Source organism: Podarcis filfolensis (genome assembly GCF_964270895.1).
Source record: "Podarcis filfolensis genome assembly, chromosome: 1".
Classification (NCBI taxonomy): Eukaryota; Metazoa; Chordata; class Lepidosauria; order Squamata; family Lacertidae; genus Podarcis; species Podarcis filfolensis.
In genome coordinates, this window is record NC_139604.1 from 4,621,912 (window position 1) to 4,649,715 (window position 27,804).

A 27,804-nucleotide genomic window follows, 5' to 3' on the forward strand; every position below is an offset into this window, starting at 1 on the left:
ACTTACGGACTCACTGTTAAGACCATGTTCATGGAAGACAATCTTACTCAGCTACAAATGATCGCCAAGAAGAAGTTATCACCCCTTCTCTGCTCAAACGCTCAATCTGATGATTGGAGGGAGTTGATTTGCGTCCTCCTCAGGGCACTGCACTCTGCCTACCCCTGCATTGTGTCTACTTCAGTTTTTCTCTTTGGTCACCAGGATTTGGTAGGATCTTGGAGGATCTAGATGAGACCTCTGAACTGCCACCATTACATTAATGACTGAAAAAAGTGGTCTTATGTTAAAATACGATACTAAAATATTTCTCACAGTGGGTTAGATCTCTCTAAGAATAAGTCCAATCCATTGCTCACTTCAAAGCAACCACATTTACTTTTCAAAAAGCTAGTCACTTACATACAATTGATTATTAAAGGGCACTGCAACGTTGACCATAATTACCTTTACTTTACTGCCTGGAGTTCATGATGAAATGATCAAATCTGGCTACTATGACACGATACCTATTATTCTTTACTCCTTTTGTTTCCATGGGAACGGCTGAGGGCACATGACTCAGCAATAAAATAATGTGTGTTTACAGAATAATCACTTACTGAAATATTTTCTTGCGCACCATTGTAGTCAGTTGCTTCTGGGATTGCCGAGGCTGCAATGTGGAGACTGGAATGTTGAGACTGAAGGAGATATGCTGCTGCTTCTTCACTGCCATTAGAATAGGAAATTGGGCACTCCAACAACCCTGCGATGTCTCCCTGTAGGACTGAGGAATCTGAGGACAGGCTTGCAGAGCCTCTGCTGTGCATACTATCAACTTCTGAAAAGGGTGTTAAAGGAAGACTTATTTGGAGCTCCATGCTGTTATTCTGTTTTCGCATCATCTCAGGTGAGTCCCATGAAGTCTTATCTATGACCCTGCTTTCAAAGTTTTCTGATATCTTTTGACTGAATTGTGTGCTTTGAAAAACATGATTAAGTTGCAACATTTGTTGAAAAACTGGTTGTGGATCTTGATGTTCTTTAACAGTGTTTGTTACTTCTGTTCCATGAACCAGAACCATTCCTTGAAGATGTGTATCCTGAATATTAAGATTTTTACTAGAAGACTTCAGATTAGTCACAGTAATATATTTTTCCTGCAAAGAAACACAAACATTTAGTATTTAGTAACCTGCCATAACATGAAACCACTGAAACTTAAGGCTGAGACAAAACAGAGGGAGGGTGTTTCTTGCAAAAAATTTTGCCGCTAATAAAAGTCCATCCTTTTCATCTATTGGGGGGCATGCTCTAAGTGGGTTAAAAACGTTTGCAGGAGAGCTGCATACCTCCCAACACACATCCCATCAGTGAACCCTTCCCTAGCATTTAGGTACTGGCAATAGCACTCCAAAGTGAGCCTCTTTGCAGCTTTGTTCAGCTGTTCCTTCTGCATTAGCTTTAGTCCAGACTATTATTATTATATATTAAATTATTTGCCCTTCATCCAACTATCACAGGGTAGTTTCCAATATAAAACCACAAAAATATATAACCATAATAACAAACAAAAACAATAGTGCCCCCCCATTAAAAATTATTCAAAGCCCTGGGAGAAGAGCCACTGCAGAAAAGGCCCATTCTTGTGTTGCTGCCTTCCTCCCTGCTCACTTATTGAAAACAGGCTGTGAATGTTAACTGCTTACATTTCTGGGCAGCATGAGTGCACCCTGAAACAGCAGTGTTGGCGGCAAGGGCTGGACCGGTGGGGTGAACTCCCCCTGCCCCCAGCCCGTGCACACCAGGCGGCAGCGGCACGTTATGCCCCTGCTAATCAGTACCTTGCTATCCCACTTTGTTTATGCACACACAGGCAAGAAGATTATCTCCAATGGTATCTTTCTATTTTCCCCAGGTTTGCAGAAGGTTCTCCCATCTGATTTCCACTATTTCTCCCGTGGATGGTGGGCTCAGCCTGAATTATTACTGCTCACCAAAGACCTAGTTAGGAAGATGGGCAACAGCCTGCTGCAGCATGGACTCCAATGTACCCTGGCTTGTGTGGTCAGCTAAGAGACCAGGAGGTCCTGCTCAAGACATGTCAGCCCTGCTCTTTAGGAGGACAAAACAGGACAACTTATCTGGAGAAAACCAAGAATTTATTGATGGTGACACATCTGGACATCTCTTAACCAGACTCATTTTAATATCCTGATTATTAATTTCAACCATTATCTGGGTATTTATAATATTATGGTTGGCACATACCATTTCATCTCTGTAAGAAAATTCCACTGATCCTGAGGGCTTGTTATTTGGTCCTCTCTCTTCTCCCCCTTCCTCAATTTCTTCAGAAGAGACGTAGGGAATGGGTTCTGGCACCAGCTCACTAAGTTTAAGTTTCTTACTATCATTATCTTGACCCTTTCCCCTGCAGGATTTCAACTGTGAGTGAAAAAAATCTTTCTCAGATCTCACTGTTTCCAGTTCTTCTGTCATTTTCTCGATCTGAGATTTGAGTTCTGCAGCAGCAGTTTGAAGTTCACTAATCTCCCTCTGATAAGTGGCCTCTTTGTCATGCAGTGTTTGTGCCAAGACATGTCGTTCATTTTCAAGCAGCAGCACCTTTCCTTGTATGTTCTCTACTTCAACTACCAGCTCTATTTTCTGCTCTGACACTGCTTGGAACTGTTTTTCTGTCTCTGCAAGCTTTATTTCACTGTCTCGCAGCTTATCTTTAAGTTCCTGAATGCAAGCAGCAGTCACAGTCATGTCACTTTCTTTTTGAGTTAAGCACATGTTCAGGAGCTTATGTTCTTCCTGTAATTCTTCATACTGTAGCTGTAAAGCAGCTAGCTCAGTGAAGTGCTGCCTAGAGGATTCTTGAACATTTTGTTCTAGGTTTTTTATCTTTGCTTGAAACTGACATTCTTTTTCTTCAAGCAGCTGTTGCCAGGTTTCTCTGTCTGCCAAAAGACTTTCTAGTTGTTCCAGAATCTGTTTCTGGCTGGAATTAAGTAACAGACAGCTGTCACCCTCATCTCTGCTCTCCAGATGATGTGGTGATCCTTTCTTCAATTTATTATGAAGGTTCTCCTCCTGCTCTACTAAAGCAACATTATTAAGACTGTCTGGGCTATCACGAATTTCATGAAGAGTCAATTCATTTTGAAGCTTCTCAATTACTTTGTACAGCTGCTCTATTTCTTCTGTTTTATCCTTTAGCAATTGTTCCTTGTCATCATGAAGATGCTCTATAACAGACTTCAAGTCTTCAATTTCAAGTACCTGTGATGGAAATATAATAATTTCATAAAACTTTATCATTGATGATTCCATTTCCTTTTGAGCCTACGGCCTAGCTAAACTGAATAGGCCTGGGCCTGTCTACTTTTTTTTACAGTACACAACTAGTATTGCCCATAGTAAACTGTTAGACTCTATGGTGGCCACTGTATGTATGAAAAGAGAATGGGAAAGGTACAGCAATTATCATTATCCTTGCATTATATAGACAGATGAAAGAGGCTATTGGGAGACATTTAATGAATAGGGAAATTAACCAAAGTCTTAATAAGGAAAGACACTTAAAATGGTTATATGTAATCACATGATATTATTATGATGGCTGATCTTAAGAACTAAATGATTTTGATTGGTAACAAATGAACAAGTTGATCTGCTTGAGATCCAATACCACCCAGAGATAGCCATCTTTCTTGGGTACAGTAAAGAAGAATAAATGTCAGAACAGAGATCCCTGAGTGGAACTATCTCCACTGCTTCAATGTCCTGGAACTCTTGGGTTGCTTGCTTCACACCAGCCTTCTTTACTGGATTCTTGAAAATGGGAGACAGGAAACATATGTGAGGGGGAACCTCAGATAACTCAAGGTGAAGTGCATGAAAGACCATCCCATGGCAGGGTGGCAGCAGAATTGATTGCAGAAGGAAAGAAGCAAATCTAGAAGCAGACTGCTGTTGCCCTTGTCCTCCACCTCATGACCAATTTCAGGAGGGACGTTGGACCAAAACTCTCTCTCCCTACCACCAGGCCTAGGAACCCAAAAGGACTGCGAAGGATGAAAGGAACTCTGTTTTGCTTTTTAATAGGCATACTTATTTTTGGCTTAGATTATACTAGGATAGGACATCCTTCACAGCTTCATCACCAAATAGTTTGCCCCCAACACATGGCTCCATGACCAAATTGGAACAAGAAAGCACATCTGTCTCTCAATGGTGAAACTAAAGAGAGTGGCGAACAAAGGAACTGGCTACCAGGGATCTAGAAGAGAACTGAACAACATATAATGCATCATCTGCCAATAAGGCTGGAGCCCAGGATACCCTGAACAGGATCTGTTGGTATCTTGAGTATAAAAAGATTGGTTCAGTATAGGAATTCATTAGAGCCCCACATACTTTCCACTAACATGGAAAATAATGGGAGAATAAACTACACAGATATAAATAATGTGGGGGTGGGTGAGGATCAGATGAATAGCCATTATGTATTACTGGAGAGCATAAAAATGCCAAGAATTTGAGAGGAATTTATATTCAACACAAAATGGCCCAAGGGGCCTGTTGCAACTATACAACCATTTTCCAGCACCTGCAGTAATCGTATGAAACTCACAGCATTGAACTGGGAATTCAATGCAGCTAGCAAGTGCTATTGTCAGGGACTGGACTGAAAGGGAGGAGGAATGGTGGAGATCACCCCTCCTTCTCCTGACGCTTCTAGAGCAGAGGCATTACAGCAGCGGTTTGACAAAGGTCACAGCACAGAGAGAGATGAACAGAAAAGTTGGGAGGTGTTGGGAGAAGAGAGGGGAGAGCCAGAGCCAGGGGAGCCAACTGACACGTTATCACTGGAGAGTATTTGACCCCCCTTCTCCTAAAACTCTTTGTTCATTGAGGGTGCGAGAGCAATTAGCCCTTGCAGAGACAATTAGCCCTTAGCAGCCACCATAAGGGGAAGTGCTGTTGCTAGGAAGGGAGGAGCTCAGTTGGAACAATGCCATTATGGGAGACTGACTGGATTTCTTTGTCTCTCACCATGATGATTGAATAAACTCATTACTAAGAACTCTCTTTGTTTTTTCCTGCTTCGAGCTGCCGCCGGGGGAGGGATAGAATTTCCCGAGCCTGACAGCTATCCTGCAGCTTTCATTCAAAAACATTGTAAGATTTCAAATACCACAAAGGTTAAAGGGGCGTGGGGGGGGGAGGGGGGAGAGAAATCAGTAGAGGTAACTATTCATTTATAACCTACATTCTTAAAATAGGCTTTTGAACTTCTATTATAGTTTCAACCCGGAAACAGTCAATATGAGGATCAGGATTTTTAAAAATCAATTGGCCCTTTTATTATTCTCATTGCAACTTACATTTCTATTGTTTGATAAAAGTTCCTCTTGTGTTTCCAATTGTTCCATTAGTGTATGATCCAAGCTGTCTTCCCTAGGTATTCTGTGCCTGATTTCATCCAATTTGGATTGCAGTGTAGAAATCTGAATTAAATTATCATACTGTTGCTGCTGTAATGCTTCTTTATCCTGTAAATATAAACACAAAAATCATATATGTAAGTAATAGTACCTTCAGACTATTTTGATTGCTAACATGTGCCAAAGCCTATTATAAATCAATGGCAAGATTAGTTTTTTATCATTTGAATTTACCAAAGGCTGTCTTTGCTGTTCTGCAATCTCCATTTATATCACTGGCCCTGAAACAAAAAACGTTACTAATGTTCCAATTCATCCATGGTTTCTTTGATGTTAAATCAAAGGAAGGCAAGTATCAGGACCTCTTCCCGTGCAAGCCATTTCTTCCAGAAGCCAGAGCAAAGCTGCTGCCGCCGCCTCTAGGACTATGAAGGACAGAGAGACAGTCTCCTTTACTGGTTGTAAAGCAGGGTAGGACTTCAGTGCACCTCTGCTATTTAGCAACAAGCAGGTATTAGGGGCTAGGCTGTACAGGCACAGCTGTGGCTTTGAAAAGTCACTGTGGCAGAGAGCAAAGCAAGGCCAGGGCTGGAAACTTTTGGCTGACCAAAATGTAAGTTGCTTTTAGCACTGCCCATCTGACTGGGTTACCCCAGCCACTCTGGGTGGCTTCCAACAAATATAAAAGCATAATAGAACATCAAACATTAAAAGCCTCCCTATTGCAGTAGACCACCAGCTCAATTCTGCACAGATGGAGATATACAGTCTTCAGATAGGCCTTTCAGGGGGCTATAGTAATAGGGAAATATTGTCACACAGGCCCCCTTCTGCTTGTATGACCTTTGGATACAACATGCCCTTTTGGGGAGAAATAGGTCCCATGAATGTATGGAAGTGAGAGCTGGACCATAAAGAAGGCTGATCGCCGAAGAATTGATGCTTTTGAGTTATGGTGCTGGAAGAGACTCTTGAGAGTCCCATGGACTGCAAGAAGATCAAACGTATCCATTCTTAAGGAAATCAGCCCTGAGTGCTCACTGGAAGGACAGATCCTGAAGCTGAGGCTCCAATACTTTGGCCACCTCATGAGAAGAGAAGACTCCCTGGAAAAGACCCTGATGTTGGGAAAGATGGAGGGCACAAGGAGAAGGGGACGACAGAGGACGAGATGGTTGGACAGTGTTCTCGAAGCAACAAACATGAGTCTGACCAAAATGCGGGAGGCAGTGGAAGACAGGAATGCCTGGCGTGCTCTGGTCCAGGGAGTCACGAAGAGTCAGACATGACTAAACGACTAAACAACAACAACAACAAGGTCCCATGAAAGGAGAAAAAGATCAGAAATAGAAGAGGTGGCAAACAGCACAGTAAGCCTTCAGAAGATCAAACAATCCTTTACAAGAGAATTAACAATGGTTAAGAAAATGAATTATCAGCTTCTAGAGGGAATTTTTTTTTACTTGTCAATCAATCATAACACAGGTAAAAATCACATCCTTGGGAGCTAGCCAGGATCAATCCAGACTGCCATACCTTTTATAGATCAGACACTGGTAGAAGAAGATAGCCTGTATGCAGGGACAGTCTGAAAATTCAGCCCCAGGCTGAATCAGTGAAGAGGCCAGCAGAGGCGGCAGCAAACCCAGCAGCAGGAACAAATGAAGATAGACAGGACATTTTCACAACCTCCACAGATAGCAAAGAAAGTTGAGAATGAGGTAGGACAGAGAGGGCCATGAGTGGAGCAACCACAGTTGCCACAGCCTTAGCACGCAGTGCCATCTGAAAAGTTGACCCCCAGAGGTCCATGGTGACATTTCCTACCACCTCAGCACATCTCTTCCAGCAGTTAGATTCCACAAATGGCCACTGGGCTAAAGGGGGGAGACCATACACAAGAGGGTAAATCACTGTGGGGAAAACAGGAAAGGGTTCAGTCACACAACCTGTGAATGAGAAGTGAAAGGTTTAGAACTTGCACTGCAGGCTGAACCATCCCTCAGGCCTCAGCTATAGTCATGGTGCTGAGCCCAAGACACTACTCACCCTCCTCCATCTTCTTAGCATTCTGGCAAGAGGCTAAGACAGGTTTCTTATGGGCACCTAAGAGCCAAGGGCAAGAGCCGAGATTGGTGGCTGTATTTATTTCATCTTCTTCAACCTGGCCTTCAAACTTCACTTGAACAGGATTAAACCAACCAAGCAGATCAGAGACCTGAGACTGCTCAGCCCAGAGGCAGAAAAAAGACACAGAGGACATGGAAGGTGCATCCCAGTATAGCCAAATCTTTCTTTAGAGAAAACATACTTCTTGGTGCAGAATACCCTAGTGTTTTAGGACTACAAAATCCCACATCATTAGAAACTCACAACACAAAAATGCCAGCTATCACTACTATGCAATGCCTAAATTCTTCTTTCTGTTAAAGAGAGTAATTTAAATAAATTTACTTGTTTTAGTTCCACTTCCTTTTTTCCCATTTTTTGCAGCTCTTGCGTGAGTTTATTGACATTCTTTGCTTCTTCCCTGTTCATAAACTCCAGTTCTCTGACTCGTGATTCCAGCTTTTCTATTTCTTCTTTTTGAACAGCAAGGTTTTTCTGTATCTGCTCTTTATCAAAGAAAAGCATATTATAATCCTCTGTTTTCTCTTTTATTTCATTGTGGAGAGCCTCTACCTATAAGAATGGACAAACAAAAAAGATTTCAAGCTGTTTGAAAAATAAGCGAGTTAATCTAATAATCTAATACACCCCTAACACATTTACGTAAATCATTATAATTTGCTTCAAAGCTCCTATCTGGACAGGGATAGCCTAACTTCTGTTGCCTATGCTCTGGTAAACTCTAGATTAGATTATTGCAATGCATTATACACGATGCTGCCTCTGAAGATGGTTCGGAAACTTCAGGTGGTGCAGAATTCAGCAGCCAGGTTGCTCAATGGAGCAAGATGGTTTGAGCATATCACACTGATCCTGCCCTGACTGCACTGGCTGTCAATCATTTTCTGAGCCCAATTCAAAGTGCTGGTTTTGAACTATAAAGCCTTAAATGGCTCAGGACCGCAATACCACAAGAACCACCTCTCCTCATATGAAGCGAGTTGGACCCTGTGATCCTCATCTGAAGCCTGTCTTTCTGTGCCCCTTCTATGAGAAGTCCAGAGGGAAGCAACATGGGAACGGGCCTTTTCTGCAATGGCTGCATACTTGTAGAATGCTCTCCCCAGAAAGGCTCGCTTGCTGCCTTCATTACATATATTTAGGCGCCAGGCAAAAACATTCCTCTTCTTCCAGGCCTTCGGCTAATTAAACAACCTATGACTTTTTAAACCGGGTGTGTGTCCTTATTTTGGTTTGTTACTATGGTATGCATTTTTGTGATTTAATATTGTAAACTCCCCTGTGAACCTCAGATGAAGGGTAGTACAGAAATTTAATAAATAATAAAAAACTAAGAATTGCCCCAGTAACTCCTTGCCAATACTGAAAAACAGTATGATGAGCAAAGAATGTACGGACTAACTGTGTAAGTTAGTTTCCCTTGTTGCCCACCCCTCAGATGGACCGGGTTACACACTTCAGTGGCCTTAAATCTTTGGCCACACCAAGACCTTTGTTTACTGTGAAGATCTCCTTCCAAGAGAGCTATGGTGATAATTTGCTATACCACCACCATTCCTTCCCTTTAAATGGTGAAGTTAGCAAAGTTCATTAGCAATCTGTGTGTCATTAGTAGCCTATGGGGATTCAAAATCCATCATGTTGGGATTCTAAAAAGCTCTCTGTTGCTGGGCTCTTGGTCCCTGTGCCGCAGTGGGCAGCTGACGTCCAAGATATTATGGCCTTGTGTCTAGTGGGATGTGTGTGGCATAGTGTGGTGACGCCATGGAGGCTCTTTCCTGCTATGTCTGGATTGGCTCAGTCCATGCATGACTGTGGTGTGGATGCATTAAGCAGTGTTGCCATGGCTGCAGGGAAAGTGGCTTGGAGATTTATTATGGGATGTACACAGGATGTTGTCTAGGATACATTGACACAGTACATTGACACAAGCTAGCTGCCAACTTGGTGGGGTCTTAAGACTGTAATACTTTTTCTGGGTTGGGCTGGTCAATGTAATGCTGAAAAATAATCCGCTTTTTCAAAGTTGCCCTAGTTCAGATGATCCATCCTTGAAGAATGTATGTTTTACCTACCTCATACACTCTGGACTGATCAGACGTCTGGGATTTTCTTGTCACTTTTAACTGCATTTCAAGTTTATGAATTTCTTCCTGAAATTCATCACGTTCATGTTCCCGTTCCACAGCTTGTTTCTGTCAAGAAAGTAAGAGTTGTGTTTCCAGATCTTAGAATTTACAAGAACTGTTTAACTGAAAGATTTAGTGCTATTTTGTCCACAGATTGCAAAGAATGCATTGGTTTCTTACATCCATGAAATCTCGCTGGTTTTTAAGCTGTCTTTCAAGGGCTTGAATCTGTTGCCTCAGGTCAGTAACCTCTAACGACATGGCTGTTATCTTCTGATTTTTGTTTAGTTGTTCTTCAAGTTCCATCTCCAAGATTTTCATTTGAGAATTCAAGGTGGAACAGTCCTTTTCTACTTGACATTGCAGTTCTAACTTTGCTTTTGCTAGATGTTCGATTTCCTTGAGTAAAACTAATACATAAAAAATAACATTACCAAAGATATGAATCTCACACATTATTTTAAAATTAAAAAGGAACACTGATCATTTATCATACTGGAAGTTCTTGGCTGGCATCAGAATACATCCATGTGGTGAGTTGCATCTTGAGATTCATTCTTGGCCTGTAAGAGGACCTTTGTCAGAAGAGAAGGGTGTCTCTGTTGATCCTCCTTGGTCTCTCAGAAGTTTTCAATAGCATTAACCATGGTATTCTTCTGAGAGGCTATCTGAATTGAAAAGGGGGCAATGCTTTGTGCTGATTCCAGTCCTACTTGGGTGACCGGCGTCAGAGGGTGGTGCTTATGGAGTTTTGCTCGGCCCAATGGGCCTTCTGTGCTTTGGTTTTCTGCCCCATGCTGTTTAACACCTACATGAAACTGCTGAGTGGTCATCTGTAGTTTTGGTATGCATTGTCAGTAATATGCTTATGACTCATGGCTCTTTTTCTCCCTTGCATCTGCAGGTGTGGCAGTGGATGTACAAAACCAATGTCTGGCCTCACTAATGGACTGGATGAGAACTAATAAACTGAAGCTTAAACTTGATAAGAATACAACACTATGGGTGGGTGGTTCCCTATACAGGATGGGTGGGACATGGCCTGTTCCAGATAGAATTACACTCCCTCTGAAGGTGTGCAGGCTGGGGGTATGTTCTGGATCCATCAAGGTTCAATTGGCCTTAGTGGTACGACCTGTTTTCCATCAGCTTCATTTAGTGACCTAGCTATACCCTTAACTTTGGTTGTCTATGCTCTGGAAACCACTGGATTAGATTACTGCAATGTGTTATATGGAGGGCTGACTGTGAAGACTGTTCAGAAACTGCAGCTGGTGTATAACTCAGTAGCATAACTGAGCATCACGTAAAACTGATTCTGGCATGGCTGCACTGGCTAACAATTAGTTTCTGGGCCCTATTCAAAGTGTGGGTTTTAACCGAGAAACCTGTTTGCAGCTCAGGACCACAATACCAAGAACTGCCTCGCTCCACTCTGTATTCTTCACCTGAGGCCCTCCAAAGGACATGCAAAGGGTGGCAACACAAAACTGCACCTTCTCAGTGGTGGCTCTCCATTTAGGGAATGCTTTCGCCAAGGAGGCACGCCTGGCACCAGGAAAAAAACATACTTATTTACCAAGGCCCCTGGATCTTAGCTTTCTGCTTATCATATAGATGACCTCTCCTTGTCTTGTGCTTGTCCTGTGTTTTAACCCAATAGAAATCTGTTACCTATTGCATTTTTTTCTGTGCTTTTGGCTGTAAGCTGCTTTGAGGCAGAAGCTGAAAACAGGGTAAAAATTTCTTAAATAAATAATACCTACTTTTGCTTTACATACTTAAAAACTGCAATCCCTTTTAAAATATTTTAAGTCAGTGGAAATTTTCCGCCTAGTGAAATTTTCAAACATTTTAGCAATTCAGGATTTGTGCGTGTTTAATATTTTAATATATCAATCTATTCCTTACCATCTTCTCTCTCCCCTACATTGGCAGCCAACGCTTTCTTTTGACTTATTAGCAGCTTCTGCTCCTCAAGAGATCTTGCATGTTCCTGACTTATCTCTTGGAGCTTTGCTTTCAAGTTCTCCAGTTCTGCAGCAAGATGGCATTCAGACTCCTCTTTCAGTTTCAAGGCTTCTTCCAAGGCATGTCTTTCTGTTAAATAGCCTTCAATGAGGCCTGAAATCCAAACATTGTATGAAAGCATAGCGATCAGGCACTGATGACATTTATGCAAGGTAAGAGTACCTAAGTATAACTATACCAACATTGCAAAGAATATATAAATATACCAAAATAGATTAACAGTTACACATCTATTTTCATTGAAAACTTACTATACAAAGAATAAGATGTTAAAGAACAGAGAAAATAAACCCTAATTTTCCCAAACACAGCTGATTAACTTTCCCGATATATTTTGTTTATACAATATTAAGCTAACTCTGTATAAGAACAGAGCTTGGCTACTGCTCAGGGTTTGTTTGGGAGAAATGAAGAATCACCTTTGGACACAATAAGCCACACTCTGGCTTCTGTTGTTTGTGTAGTGACAGTAGCAGGAGTGTGGGAGGAGCATCACGGAACTTTTGAACAGCATCAACCAACATGCTGCTAATTCACATTAAAACAGTTTGTTTTAAACTATGGTTATATGTGACATCTGAACTTGGCCAAATTTATGTAAATAGCTGTTCAGGTATGCCAAATTAGTATGTAATAATTTTTTATTGGCTTTGTCCCCACTCCCCCAAACTCTAAATATGTAAGCAAAATGTATGCTATTTAAGTTGTCATGACTTATAGATTTACAGATACTCCAATAAAAATAATTTCCAAGTAAAGTGACATAGCTAGCTGGCAGTAAATCACACCATTCAGAGTTGGAGCTAACTCTTTATTAGCAAAACCATGATCTTCACAAACTTCACTGAGTGTCAGGCCTAATAAGAACAGTGGCTCATCCCCATGTCTTACCCCATGAATCAGTTGCCGAGACCAAAAGTCCCTGCCTCCCCATTGCCATCCAAATTCCCTCCTTTCCAGGGCTTTTTCAAATCCTGTGCCTGCATGAGGCCAACCTCTCCTCCACCCTTTTCATGCCTCTTCTGGTTCTGGGAGGTGGGGGAGGGAAGCTTGTTGCAGCAGCAGAGGGAGACATGTGTGACTCTTCACCAGCCTGACTCATCTTTGCCTCTTGGCCTCCCTCCTCCCACTCTCCTGCTTCAGTTTCCACCTCCGATTCTGGACTTTTCTCTGCCACCGATTCTCTCAGCTCACTGAGCCCTGTTGCCTCTTCAGCTTCCAGCACCTCCTCCTCCCAGTCTTCTCCCTCTAACCACTCATCTTTGTCCTTCCCTCTGTGAGGGAGCCTTCCCTGACCTGCTGAAAGAGGCAGTTATTAAACCACTTCTTAAAAAAACATCTTTAGACCGGCCAGTATGGCCAACTATCGTCCAGTCTCAAATCTTCCATTCTTGGGCAAGGTGACTGAGCAGGTGGTTGCTCAACAACTCCAGGCACGCCTGGAGGATGCAAACCATTTGGATCCCTTCCAATTGGGATTCAGTTCATTGTGGGACTGAAATTGCACTCGTTGCATGGGTCGATAATCTCTGGCAGGCTAGGGACAAAAGCGAAAGCTGTTTCCTAGTTCTGCTGGAACTCTCAGCAGCCATTGATACTATTGACCATGAGATCACTTGCTCAGGTAGACCTGCTGGGCGCTGTGCAAGACGAGCGACACCAGGAGGTTCCTGTGCAGCTTGACGACGCTGCACTGGCCCCACACAATGTACATCTTGCGCAGCAAGATGCTGACTATGTGCTGTGCCTCCAGCTTGCAATCCATGCCCAGTGGGATGTCCTTGTAACGGTGTGCAGGGCCAGGAGGGGCGGCGCTGTGAGCTGCCTGCCGCCCAAAGTGAACACAAGAAGGGAGCGGCCCGTACGTGCAAAATGCATAGCGCTCCACTCATCTCTGTCAAAGAGGCAGCCCGGCGAGCCTCAATGCCCGCTGCTCTCCATCCCGCCACTGATTCGTAAGGTTGTGAATATAAGCTGCACTTTAACTATCACAGTCGGAATTTGGAGAAAAAGTGTGGCTTATATTTGGGTAAATACAATCTATTACATGTTTTCTAGAAAACAAGTACCAGTATATTAAATGAGATGTAATCCCAGTCAAGTATGCATAGGATTGCAGTCTGTGTGCGTTTTTTGTTCTATATCTATGTGACAGTCTTTCAGGTAAGATGGTAGGCAGAAAGACAGTAGCAGAAACCGAACTATACACATATACAACCTCAACGGAAACAATTATGGCAACTGGAAAAAGGGTGCCATGATAACTAGTGTCACTGTGTCTATATGTAGACTTTTGTTTCACCATGTACCGTATTTTTCGCTCTTTAGGACGCACTTTTTCCCCTCCAAAAATGAAGGGGAAATGTGTGTGCGTCCTATGGAGCGAATGCAGGCTTTCGCTGAAGCCTGGAGAGCGAGAGGGGTCAGTGCGCACCAACCCCTTTCGCTCTCCAGGCTTCAGGAAGCTATCCGCAAGCCTTGGGAGCCCGGCGGGAGTTCCCGCCAGACTCCTAAGGCTTGCGGATAGCAGCCTGCATCCCGAAGCCCAGGGAGCGCTGCACAGCGCACCCCAGGCTTCGGGCAGATATCCGCAAGCCTTCAGAAGGCTTGTGAATAGCAGCAAGCTCCGGGAGCAAAGACGAGGTTGCGCGCTACCTCGCCCCCGTTCCCGTTCTCGGGGCTGGGGTCGGGGGAAGCTTGGGCTTCCCCCGCCCCAGCCCCGTGGCTAAAAAGGAAGCAAGACAGCAAGCGGGATCCATCCCGCTAGCTGTCTTGGCTTCTGCCAAAGCCACGCGCAGCCTCTCCCAGCTGGAGAGGTTGTGCGTGGCTAAAGAGGAAGCCAAGACAGCCAGCGGGATGGATCCCGCTGGCTTTCTTGGCTTCTTTGCTCTTTGGGGCTGGGCGGGGGGAATAATTTTTTTTCTTTATTTCCCGCCCCCCCCCCCCAAACTAGGTGCGCCCTATGGTCCGGTGCGCCCTATAGAGCGAAAAATACGGTAATTGTGGTCATGCTCATATGCTGAACAGGCTGCTCAGGCACAGGAGAAAATTACCTGTGCAAACCACCATTTAGAACTGCTTTAGATCCCTGCAAAGTTTTAGTACCACACAAGAAATTTTGGTTTTTATTTCCATACCTCTTGCTTTGTGAAGTTCCAGTACCAGATTATTCTTTGCCTCACTTTCTTCATTAAGACAGTCCATTAGCTTTTGGCGTTCGTGAACCACCTGACATGCTTCCCATGTCCTATGCTTTAATTCCTCTTCATAGTGAATATTAGTTTTTTGAGTTTCCTCCAGCTTCAAAAAATTAAATGTTTAAGACACTAAATAAAAGGCTAAGCTGTATTTCTAATATTTTAGACTTTTTATATGATTAGCTTTGCTAACTAAGTAACCATACAACAAATCACTGTTTGTGTTTAAGAAGCTACCTTATCCTTATCCTATCCTTACCTTATTCTTAGGCTACCAAAATCCTCTGACATAACTTTTCAATCACTATTCTGAACAGTGAAGTATAGCACTTTTTTTGGGGGCGGGGGGTCGTACTTCATCTGATCATATGGTTGGGACCAAAAGCTGGTATTTAGAAGAAAGCCATATGTTGTTTGAAGGCTTTCCCCCTTCACACTATTTTAAATCTCTGACATGTCTACTTATTAAGATGTCTAGTGAATTCAATGGGCTTTACTCCACCCACATGCAGTTTAAAGCACTATCAAACCACTCTTGTTAAGGGTGCTGACCTCACAGAGCTACAGTTCCCAGCAGCCATAAACTACAACTCCCAGAATTATCCATGACTGCTAAAGTGGTGCAATAGTGCTATGGCGCGGATGTGACCTTGCACACATTCATCTCTCCATATTGCTGTGTTCCCCTTCCCTGTTCCCAATATATTTGGAGGATTATAAGCACATTGGCAATAAAAACTCATCCTGTTTTTGCTCAGTAAAGTGCTATCTCTATTCACGGTGTAACAATATTCATTTCCCGACACGAAAGCAATTACTGATTGGGGAGTTGGTGCCCATTCCTTTCTTTCTACTGAATATATTAAAAGATACAGATCCTCAGCAATGCTCAACATCACACTATTAATATATATGGTTTCAGTTTAAAATTAAGTAAACATTAACATAAGTTTACCTGTTTAGTTGATTCAGCAACCAGCTCTAGAAGCTTTTCCACAGCAATATGCAAACAATGACAAATTTTATGAATCCTCTCTTCATTTTCAAACACCAGGTTTGGGTTTTCAAAAATACTTTCACATAAATGCTCACTCAGTTCAGATACTTCATCAGGCAACGAAGAATCAAAGCTGTGTTCTGGCAGAGTTTGATCAAGAATTCAAGAAATTAAAATGTCACAGGTTTAAAAACAAAAGCAGAGACAACAAAACAACTTGTTATACCAGTGTGATTCACAAAGTGGGCAGTACTTCCCTCTGGGGAAAGGTGGTGTTACCTATGGGGGCGCTGAGAGTCAAGCAGGTGGGCTCTGGAGGTGAGCCCCTCTGAATGCACTGATCACTTACCGTATTTTTCCCTCTATAACACGCAGATTTTTTCTCCTAAAAAGGAAGGGGAAATGTCTGTGCGTGTTATTGAGCGAATGTGTGGTCCCTGGAGCCAAATGGCAAAAAAAATCAGGCAAAAATCAAATCGCGCGTCTCGGAGAAGGGAAACCTGAAAAGAGGAAGTGGCTGCTTTCCTGCATTCTGCCTCAGGGTCTTACTGCCCACCCTCCTCTGTTTCCTTGCTGTGTTTGCTCAAACGGAACAAAGAGCAGGGAAAGCCCCTCCCCTCCAGGCAAGCAGAGTGTCGTCTAGGGAGGGAGGGAGGGAGGGAGGGAGGGAGGGAGGGAGGGAGGGAGGGAGAGAGAGAGAGAGAGAGAGAGAGAGAGAGCTGGCTGGCTTGGGTGGGTAGGTGAGGGAAAACTTTTGCCTTCCTTTCCACCCTCCCGTTATACCCCTCTCCTGCATTCTTAGCCAGCTGCTTCTCTGCACACCTCTCTCGTGCTCCTTGTCCATTCTGTATTTTTCCTTCCTTCCCCACTTAAAATGTGGTTAAAAAGCATGGATCCACATGGATCCTCAGGATCCTTGCATTGGGTCACCCCAAATTCACCATCAGATCACATAGCATATCCATGGCTACAGCCTGCCCCCCCCAAAATCACACACCCACTGTTGCCTGGGGCTGCAATGGTGCAAAAACGTGGTTACAAAGCATGGATCCACAGGGATTCTCAGGATTTTTGCATTGGGTCACCCCAAATTCACCATCAGATCACATGTCTGTGGCCACAGCATGAAGCACAAAAATGATACATCCACTGTTTCATTCAGAATGTTTTTTCCCTTGTTTTCCTCCTCTAAAAACGATGTGCGTGTTATGGTCAGGTGCGTGTTATCGAGCGAAAAATACGGTATGTATGATTGACCAGGCTAGAGGCGAGAGCAAAGCACATTCCTTGCTGTGTATTTAAATTTCAGATTGGATGATAAATCCATTTTTAGATATACAGTTGTACCTTGGTTGACTAGCAGTCGAACGTTTTGGCTCCTGAACGCTGCAAACCTGGAAGTGAGTGTTCTGGTTTGCAAATGTTCTTTTGGAAGCTGAATGCCTGGCGGGGCTCCCACAGCTTCCGATTCGCTGCAGGAAGCTCCTGCAACCAATCGGAAGCCCCGCCTTGGAAGCCGAACGTTTTGGAAGTTGAATGGACTTCCAGAACAGATTCTGTTTGGCTTACAAGGTACGACTGTACTGAGGAACTGAGGTAGTGAAGAAAAAACTAATTTGAGCTGAAGCAAAAGCTTAAGAAATTTTACAGTGAGATTTGGTTACAGAAGGGAATTTCTGGTCACTCTCCTACACAATGAGCAGTTGTTAAGAAGCTCCTTGTTGAATTTCCAGCATCACATTTGCTGGAAGGCCGTTTTAGTGTGGTCATCCAACTTCCGTTCAAGCAAAGACATCTACTCCAGATTACTAAACATGGTGATTTAAGACTTCTGCTAAGAGACTTTAAACCTGACATTGAGAAACAGGTATCACTTGATCAATCCCATCCATTGCATTAAAAACAATGTGGTATCTAAGACTCTTGTTAAATTATCAGACTTTGGAAAGCTGGTTTAACAGGATCAAGTTCATCAATTTTGTTGAATTAATTAAACTAAATCACTTTAACAGTAGTTTGAATAAACTGATACTCTTGATTTTTTGTGTTACTATCTTCCTTAACTGGATGTACAAATTGCTATTCTGAATAATGTTTTTTTACAGAGTAGGGTGGGGGCACTGGGGATCAGTTTAGGGAACCAGGGGAGGTGGCAAAAAAAGGGGGGGTTGGGAACCACTGTTATATCTAAACAACAATTTCTGCATAGTAGAATTATGTAATTGTACTTTGTTATGTTTCTTATATTCTGTTATAAGCCGCCCAGAATGGCTGGGGCAACCCAGACAAGTGGGCATGGTATAAATATTAAATTATTAGTAGTAGTATTTATTATCAGGCAGTGCTAAGTATATAAAAAAAATGTTTCTTCATTTCTTCCTATTTGAACATTTACAAAAAAAATTCAAATAAATTGAAATCTCCAGATTATTAATCAGTTTCTATACATAGTGAAGGAGGAACAAAGGAGAATAAAAAGAGTAAAAGTCAGCCCAAGGCCTGATCACCATCACAACCTGAGTAGAACCAAGAAAAGTAACTTCTTAACAGGCTCTCGGAATACTCAAATATGGAAAAGAGGAATAGATATTGGAAAAACTTATGGCATGATCCATCCAAAGTCAAGCACTTTCAGTAGTAGAGATTAAACACATGCTTAGCTTTCAAGTTACACTACAGGGTCTGGTTTTAATACTGGCTAGAATGTACCATACTTCTGAGAAGCCTTGGAGGAAATGTATTTGAAGACAATGTATTTGAAACCTATGGTAGTTTTAGTTTTTCTCTGCGCACAATTACCTCTACTGCTTTTCTCTATGCCCCATTTCTCCACAGTTTTACGATTTTGTGCAAGTACTATTTCTCCAATTATACTCCGACTCTCTCCTGAATCTCCAGATGCTAGACTCTCATCAAGACAAAGACCAATCTTCTTGTAGATGAGGTCTTCAGTATCTTTTGTAGCCTTCACCATTTTCAGAAGCAATTTCAAAGCATGCTGGTAAGACTCTTGCAGCTTTTTCCTAGAATAAAACATATATATTGAGCTGTTCTGTCTCTGAAATCTGTGCCATAGATTTCCCTCTGTCTGATAACTAGCACATCTCCTTCAACACTGAACAAAATCTACCCTCCCAATAATCTGCCTCCTGCACTTTCTATGTGGTCATTGATCCAATGTCCTTCTCAGCAGCTTTGCTGCCACCTTGCCTGCTCTCTGGACTCTTGCCATTACCATTCTCTTGACCCATTCTCCCTATGAACTTTTCACTCTCAGCCTACCACACGCCTTCCATTGGCTATCTTCCTTCATACACTAATGGACCTAAGCAATGTTTAAAATTCCCCAAGTGCATTTAGTGTTTGGGAACCATCCAATCACAATCAAGCCAATATTTCTTGTTACTTGGTTGGCACCTAACTTCTCCAGCTGATCTGTGAGAAGCGGAGAAGCTTCTCTCTTTTCCAGGAAGGGCCGAGGTATAGTTCAGCATCATATGAAAAATGAACGTAAGATTTTAGCTGGAGTTATTTGTATTCAGGGTGGGAGATAGAAGGAATGTACAGTGCATTCCACTTATCCATGAAAGTTTCTTAATTAAAATGTTATAGAAAAAGATATTGCGCTCTTGTGCTACATACACCCCCTTAAGCATTTTGGTTTCTCTTTTCTGATCCTTCTCCAGTTCTACAGTGTCCTTTTTGAGGTGAGACAACCAGTATTCCAAATTCAGTCACACCATAGATTTGTATGTTATGATATCAGCAGTTTTATTTTGAATTCCTTTCCTAATGATCTCTCCTCTCAACCACATAATCAATCTCTCTCTCTCTTTAAATAAGACTCCTTCACCTATTTCACTGAAACAAAAGTATGGTAATAGAGACTTTGGCACCCTGGTTGATAAGCCAGTGTAGAGTAGTGATTAACATCAGACTTGGACCTGGGAGACCAGGCCACAAATCCCCACTTGGGCATGAAGTTCATTGGGTGTTCTTGGGCCAGTTCCTGCCATTCAGACTAACCTCACAGGCTTGTTGTGGGGTTAAATAAGGAGAGGAAGAACCATGCACACTACCTTGTGTTCCTTGGAGAAAAGGCTGGCATATAAATGCAATAAAAGAATTTTTTTAAAAAAAATACCAAGGATGAGAAAGATATCATTATTTGAGAAGAGGATGGGTAGACATAGGAAAACCTGGAAAAAGATGGAAAACTTCAGGGGGGTTCAGTCCCTCCCCCATTTTGGGGGGGGAAATGGGGGGAACCCTGGAAAAATGGGGGGGGGACTCTGGTTTTTCCAACCCTTCACATCTTTTTGACTTGGTAAAATATCAATGGGAAGCATAGCAAATGTAACGCAGCACAAAAAACAAAGGGTCAAGATAGCTTTTGTTTTGAAAAAAATATATATGCTGGGATAGAATGTGTTTGCAAGACAACTGGAAGGCCATGAAAAACCTAAAGGGACATCAGCTACATTTCTCCCCCGAGTTTTCCAGAGTGCAAAAGTTCTAGGGTCCATCTGCAAATGAAGTAAAAATTCTAATCCCATCTCTGAACAATAAAAGGGGATGTCTTACCATGCCTAACCATGGCTTAGTGAGAAGGAGCAAGTATGCAGGGATTCAGAGAGAAAATCTCAGCCACCTCCCTCCTTCCCCCCATCTCCCTACTGCCATGCTACCTGGAGATATACCGTGCATTAACTTTTCCTCCTCAATTCTGGCATCAACCATCCTCAAACCTTACTCTCCTACACTGCCAAGTTTCAAATCAATTAGCTGAGCCAGTTTCAAACTATAAATTGTATAAGCCCCCAATTTCTCATTATAACAGCGGAATGAGATTTAGCCAACTCACCCTTAACAATAAAGTACCGGTAAATACATCCATCAAATATACTTTCCCCTGTCTCTGCCTCACTCCTTCCTCTTCCCTCAGGGCTTTTCTGTCCCTAATCACACACTCTTGTCATTTTCCATCTGACCCTCATACTTGACCCTCACTCTATCCACCATTCCCACTCAAACCCTCCCCTCCACTCAACCTTCTTTTACAAGTTAATCTTCAGCATGTCTGAAGGACACATTCATAAATCCCACTGACTTGACTAACATTGGTTACAAAGCTACATTTTTTAAACTACTACAAAAAGCCACATACACAACACTTCCCTTGAATTAACATAACAAATCACACAACAGCACAAATGGACAATTTTTCCCAGAACAAACCCCCTTCAAATTCTATGGGGGAAAAACACAAAGCAGCTGTCAACATGCCAGAATCACTTGTCTAATGTCAATCTTGTTCAGAATAAGCCACTTCTTATTCTCTAATACTGATTATTAGCATTATCTGCTTCAATGGTATTCTCTTTTCTGAACCTTAATTTATACTGCTTGCCTAATTTATATAAAAACCAAAAAATATTTTGAATATTATGAACTAACCTTTCATTAGTACAAATGTCCATATCAGATCTCAGCAAGGCCATTAGAGTCTCTCCTTCCTGATTCTCTCTGTCTCGTTGCTGGAGGTTTCTCAGTTCAGCATCAGCATCTTCTATTTCTAAGAATTTGACTTTGTGCTCCATCTGTAGAAAACGTAACAGTGAGCTAAAATGTTTTTGCAAAATCAGCATATAGAGGTTTTGGTGGAAAATTCGTTTTTTAATATGCTAAATACTATAATGCAACTTTTATTGCACTTTGATGGCTAAGTTCATTGTTAAAACTGTAGCAGATGCATGGTTCCCACAGAGACCATGAAGTCCTGAGTCACTCTCAAGATTGAATGTTGAATTCCCTCCCCCCATAAACAAAAGCCTGGGAGACTCCAGTATCACTGTGAATAAAATCCAGGATAGCCCAGGATGACAGTGGACAGCAGGATGGACAGTACTGCATGTGAAATACTGTAACTCATCTTCCTCCTGTTTAAAGAAGATTTGACAACGACAACTGCCATACACATACAGGAAAATATGCTTGTATTAATGATACAATCTCTACTTTCCGCAATTGCCCCATGCTAACCCTGTTTTGTTATGCTAGAGAGCAAAGAAAAGAAATCAAAAACAGCTAAGCATCTAAGCCTCACTGAAATTTTATAGTAGTAAGTATTTTTGTGAATTCCTCTATACTATCAGTACTTAAATTTCAAAGACCTTCAGATTGGGAATGGTTAAAACAAATTCAGAATTGGTCCAAAAAATTGTTTTTCTATAAACCTGCAGACTAGTTTACCTTAGAATGTAATCATATCTATGTCTTTCACACCTGGCTAAGGAATGAAATATCTAAAACCTTTGAAAGGCAATTTATTTAGTAATTAATGCTAGTATAGTCCTTGGAGTGAGTCGGTTCCAATAGCTGGTCCCACAGACTGGCTTATTTGACTAACGCCAGAAAAAGAAAATTTCTATATCATGTTTTCCCAGCAAGGGTCAAATTAGAGAGATGTCAAATGCATGAATTGCCTTTAATGGTTAAAAGAAAATAGATGGAGGGAGGGAGGGATCAAGTCTTTCCTTCTGTATCTTGATCTAAATAACAAGTTCCCCCTCCACAGCTATCTACCCTGGGAGGGAAACTGCCTTTGGCACCTTTGCTGCACTTGCTTACAAAGTTTTATCAGAACTAATTAGGTAATATGTTAAATGCATTTATGAACTCAATGTATGATCTAATTTACAGATGCAGCAGAACTGGAGAAAGGTGTCACTTGATATTGTTCCTCAAACAGGACGGCTTCAAATGAAGGCAACCTACAGAAACCAAGTTAAAAGATTTTAGCTTCTCTTAAAAATCAAAGCAGATCCTCACTTGTTGTTTGTCTAATTTGTTGTTTTACCTCTTTCTGAAGATGCTGGCAATTCTCTTTTTCTTGATTAACTTCTACCATATGAATATCTTGAAGTTCCTGTATTGCTTTTTTATGCTGCTCCTCTATATGGAGGATTTCTTCCCGCTGCACACCCAGGGCATTATGATAGTCATCTTTTAACAAACGTCGTTGTTTTCCTAGCACTACTGCCAAATCTTCCTATACATAATCAAAAGTTAAAAACAGGAATCCCAAATTGCACATAGTATACCTTTACAAAACAATAAAGCAAAGGCAGACATTTGTACCAGAAAAATATACCGTATTTTTCGCTCTATAAGACACACCAGACCATAAGACGCACCTAGTTTTTGGAAGAGGAAAACAAGAAAAAAATTATTCTGAATCCCAGAAGCCAGGACAGCCAGCGGGATCGCTGTGCAGCGATCCTGCTAGCTGTCCTGGCTTCTTGCTTGGTCGCGCGCAGCTTCTCCCGGGCAAGGGGAGTCTTCATCCCCTGCCCGGGAGAGGCTGCGCGCGGCTAAGGCTCCCCCAAGAGCCGCGCTCCCTTTAAAGAGCGCGTGGTGTGTGTGTGCGGCTCTTGGGGGCTTTTCCCCAAGGAGGGAGAAGGGCAGCCCCACGCTCCACACGACTCTTTAAAGGGAGCACTGAGCAGAGCCTCCCGCCTGCATTCACTCCATAAGACGCACACACATTTCCCCTTACTTTTTAGGAGGGGAAAAGTGCATCTTATAGAGTGAAAAATACGGTAACTACTGTAGCTCATTTTGCTGCTTCACTTACAGATTATACAGGTTTTAAAACAGTTTCCCTAAACAGCTATAGAATGTCAAATTCCCTAACTTTAAGGGTTACAAACTTTCTGCTGCAAAAATGTCAGTTACTCCATCTTGCCCTCCCCTATACCTATAATATACGCAGCAGGTGAAGTGCACAAATAAAATATAGATGTTTCTGGTCACAGATAAAAATCAAATAAAATGAGAAACTTAAAGCGTAAAAGAGAAACTAAAAGAGAGCAAAAGCAAAGCCTATACAATAGCTGGCCAAATCATGATTTGGCTGTCTGTGAAAATGCTGCAGGCCAACATGCTCCCTCCTCACTTGCTGACTCCCTCCTCCCCTTCCACAGTAAATCTACTTTGCTGTGGTGTCCAGAATGAATAAACTATATTTGCTACCTACAACAGTTTACACTCAAGAGCCAGAAACACACCTGAAAAGTATTCTTCTGTTCTAGTGCAGAGAGAAACTGTGGATTACTATCCATAGTTTGATAGATTTAGAAAACACAGTAAACTACTATACAGTCATACCTCATGTTACGAATGCTTCAGGTTACATGTTTTGGGGTTGCGGACCACAGGAAACACGGAAGTACCGGAATGGGTTACTTCTGGGTTTTGCCGCTCACGCCTGCACAGAAGCGCTAAATCGCACTTTGTGCATGCACAGAAGTGCCAAATTGCGCTGGCGCAAACATGGCGCTTCGGGATGCGAACGCTGCGGGTTGCGGACATGCCTCCGTCATGGATTATGTCTGCAATCCGAGGTTCCACTGTATAGCTGTTACAAATCAAGAAGTAAGGGGGAATCCATATGTGCAAGGAAAAAAGACACTGGAAGCCTGCACCACCTGTGACATCTGGTTCAACCTGCATCACTCAAACCCAGAACTCAAACCCAAGAGTAATTAATGGTTAGCCTCACTCACATTATGTGCTTCTTCTAGTTCTGCTGCCATTGTTTTAAGTTTTCCCATGTGAACTGTAGTCAACTCTATTTTCAGATTGTCTTGGCAAATCTGCAGCTCTTCAACATGTTGAAGTTTCATCTCATCTACTTGAGCCAAAAACATTTGATTTTCCTTATCTTTCTGAAGCAACTGGTCTCTGAAATCTACCCACAAATCTTCAAGAGCTTGTCTGTGCTCATCTTGCAGGAGCTGAATTTCAGATATATATGTAGACTCTAGAGAATCCAAATCTGATAAATGCTTCGTCTCCAGTTGCGTAATTTGTGCTTGATGATTATTCTGCATGTCTGCTAGCTGAGTTTCTAGAGCCTGCTGCTGTCTCTCAAATACAGACTTGAGAGTTTCAATTTCTGCTTGGTGCTTTGTTTGCAGAATGGATGTAAGGGACGAAATATGCTCCTTATGCTTATGCTGCAATTCTGTCCTTTGGAGATTGAGCTCCTCAGTGTGTTTTTCCCTCAGCTCCTGAAAGAGAATCTCATGTTCTCTTGTGATTTTTTTAGTAACAGCTTCATGCTCTTCCACCAATCTAGATTTACAAGGAAGTAAAAACAATAACACAACAACAACACAACAACAACAACAACAACAACAACAACAACAATTTATTATTTATACCCCACCCATCTGGCTGCGTTTCCCCAGCCACTCTGGGCGGCTCCCAACCAAATATTAAAAACATGATACAGCATTAAACACTAAAAACTTCCCTAAACAGGGCTGCCTTCAGATGTCTTCTAGAAGTTGGGATAGTTGTTTATTCTCTTGACATTTGATGGGAGGGGGTTCCACAGGGCGGGAGCCACTACTGAGAAGGCCCTCTGCCTGGTTCCCTGTAACCTCACTTCTCACAGTGAGTGAACCACCAGAAGGCCCTCGACGCTGGACTCAGTGTCCAGGCTGGATGATGAGGGTGGAGATGCTCCTTCAGGTATACCAGGCTGAGGCCATTTAGGGCTTTAAAGGTCAGCACCAACACTTTGAATTGTGCTCAGAAACGTACTGGGAGCCAATGTAGGTCTTACAAACCCCATTATATTTTAAATAGAACTCTTCCACTTTCTTTCCCATATTAACAATGGAGAGCTCCCTTACCCACAAAAACAATCATTTACCAAAAGAAAATGGGAAATGTCTTGGCTTAAAAGCACACATTTCCGTATGAGAAGGTATCTTTCAAGTCATTAGGAGCAAGTATTAATAAGGCAAGTCTGCTGAAACACACACCTCTAAAGAATAAAATAACACCAGCTTTCTCCTAAGAAAAAGAAGACTTTATTATGAATCCTAAGTGATTTCCCTTCTCAACTCAACACCCACAGGACCATTCCCTGCTCCCCAATTGGTTTCTGAAACAGGAAACCTGGTTAACCTCCATACAAACCCTTTCAATTTGGGTCTTCTGCCCACTTCTTTTCAAAAGAAGGCTCTGAGCATCCATGAAACAGGGAAATTGCATTTTAATTGTAATTCATAAACAAAGCAATGTTTGCCTGTCCTTCCCAGTCTTTTTACTACACCTTGATTATGTATGGACTTACATAGCCCTGTACAACCTGGGGCTGGGATACTTCAAAGAATACCTTCTCCTGTATAGACTTACCCACTTTTAGTGGAATCTGATGTCAGTATGGATGTTTTTAGTTAGCTGTTTGCGATTTACCTGACATTTTTAATAACTATATTGTGCATTTGAAACTTTTAATAACCTACTCTGAAACTGCTCTGTAATGAAGAGCTGGTAAAAAATTGATTTACCGTAAATCATAATCACAATGATAATATAGTAAATTACAAACCTGCTCTGTGCATCTTTAAGTTTAGCTTTCCACTCTTCTTGTAACACTTCTTGGGCTTTTTCTAACTCTTCAGTCATGAGGGTCTTGGTGGAAGTTAGTTCACTGTCATATTGAGCCAAAGTCTTCTGTGCATTTACTAAAGTGTCCTCCAGCTGCCTGACGCTGTTTTGCTGCTCCTTTAAGGATTTCTCCAGTTCTACAATTCTAGCAGCCTGCTGCTGCTGAAGCCAAGTCATTTCAGCTTCACGAAATTCAGACTGCTTTTGCAAGGCTCGCTTATCACACTCTGCCTTGCTTTCAAGCTCTTTACGCAACAATGACAGTTTCTCTTCAGCCTTTCTTCTTGATTCCTCCTGTTCTTGTTTCCATTCTTCAGCTTTTGTTTTATGAGTCTGTTCCATTTCCTGCAACTCCTCTCTAGCTTTGCGTAATTCATTTGCATGATCTTCAATGAGTTTGCATTTAATCTGTGAATTAAAAAATATATATCAGTTGAAGTTTCAATCATATAAACTCTCAATATCAAATTGCTTGAATTTAAATTATGAACTACCAATCTGATGCATTTTTATTAACTTTATTCAAAATATCTTATTTTATATAATATTAAGAAATGAACATGCACTATCATCTAAATATTTGCTCAGAAGCAATTCCACAGTTTTCTATGGGCTTACCCTCACATAAATGTGCACAGAATTGTAGCCCAAGATATTTTAACTTTATACATTTTACTCTTTCAGCAATTTTCTAGTGCACACGAAACTGCTGAAAGCTAATATAGGGAAAAGCAAATATAGAAAGTACCAGTAAATTAGACACTAATCCAATACCCAATTAACTGGGAGTATGTCCCATTTATGTCAACAGGACTTACTGCTGAGTAGACATGTATGGGACTGCACTGAATGTAGCATAATGTGATCCATAAAGTCACTTTTTAAATGAAACCAATGCAGACAAAATTCTGAAGGGGATAGAATTTTCAAATGTTCCCAGAAATGAGAACTGCCCATAGAAATCAATGGAGAAATCCCAGATTTCAAGGTACAATTCCGCTCAAACAGCCCAATGAGTGTACAGAATGCTGCTGAATGTTGGGGGAGGAGGGGAGCTGTGAAATGGCTGAAACTTGAGTAGAAGCAGCATTTTGTTGCAGGCCCCCACTTGGATATATCAAACCTTTTCCCAAGACACCTGCCTTGTATGGATGAGGTTAGAATCACAGAAGCATAGAGCTGGAATGGCTTCAAGGGTCACCTAGTCCAGCCCCCTGCAATGCAGGAATCTCAACTAAAGCATCCATGACAGATGGCCATCCAACCTCTGCTTAAAAACCTCAGAGGAAGGAGATTCCACAACTTTCCCATGTAAACCGTTCTACTGTCCAAACAGCTCTTACTGTCAGAAAGTGTTTCCGTATCTTTAGTTGGAATCTCCTTTCTTGTAACTTGAAGTCATTGGTTTGAGT

At 42.0% G+C, this 27,804-nt stretch overlaps 1 protein-coding gene across 2 annotated transcripts in view; it reads right to left on the bottom strand.

Annotated features, from left to right (window-relative positions):
- The window catches only part of PCNT (pericentrin), a 77,048-nt gene that overhangs the window by 27,614 nt on the left and 21,630 nt on the right, over positions 1-27,804 (bottom strand). For both annotated transcript variants that reach the window (XR_014551163.1, XM_083625730.1), the window contains exons 12-25: positions 26,334-26,800; positions 24,493-25,063; positions 22,785-22,976; positions 21,383-21,525; positions 18,725-18,948; positions 15,884-16,065; positions 14,869-15,031; positions 11,612-11,824; positions 9,881-10,110; positions 9,643-9,766; positions 7,896-8,119; positions 5,382-5,549; positions 2,254-3,273; positions 603-1,142 (exon numbers count right to left, since the gene is read on the bottom strand). Coding sequence is in view for 1 of the 2 variants with exons in the window: in XM_083625730.1 (XP_083481856.1) it covers positions 603-1,142; positions 2,254-3,273; positions 5,382-5,549; positions 7,896-8,119; positions 9,643-9,766; positions 9,881-10,110; positions 11,612-11,824; positions 14,869-15,031; positions 15,884-16,065; positions 18,725-18,948; positions 21,383-21,525; positions 22,785-22,976; positions 24,493-25,063; positions 26,334-26,800 (4,461 nt within the window). In the remaining variant the exon portion in view is untranslated. The remainder of the gene's footprint in view (positions 1-602; positions 1,143-2,253; positions 3,274-5,381; positions 5,550-7,895; positions 8,120-9,642; positions 9,767-9,880; positions 10,111-11,611; positions 11,825-14,868; positions 15,032-15,883; positions 16,066-18,724; positions 18,949-21,382; positions 21,526-22,784; positions 22,977-24,492; positions 25,064-26,333; positions 26,801-27,804) is intronic.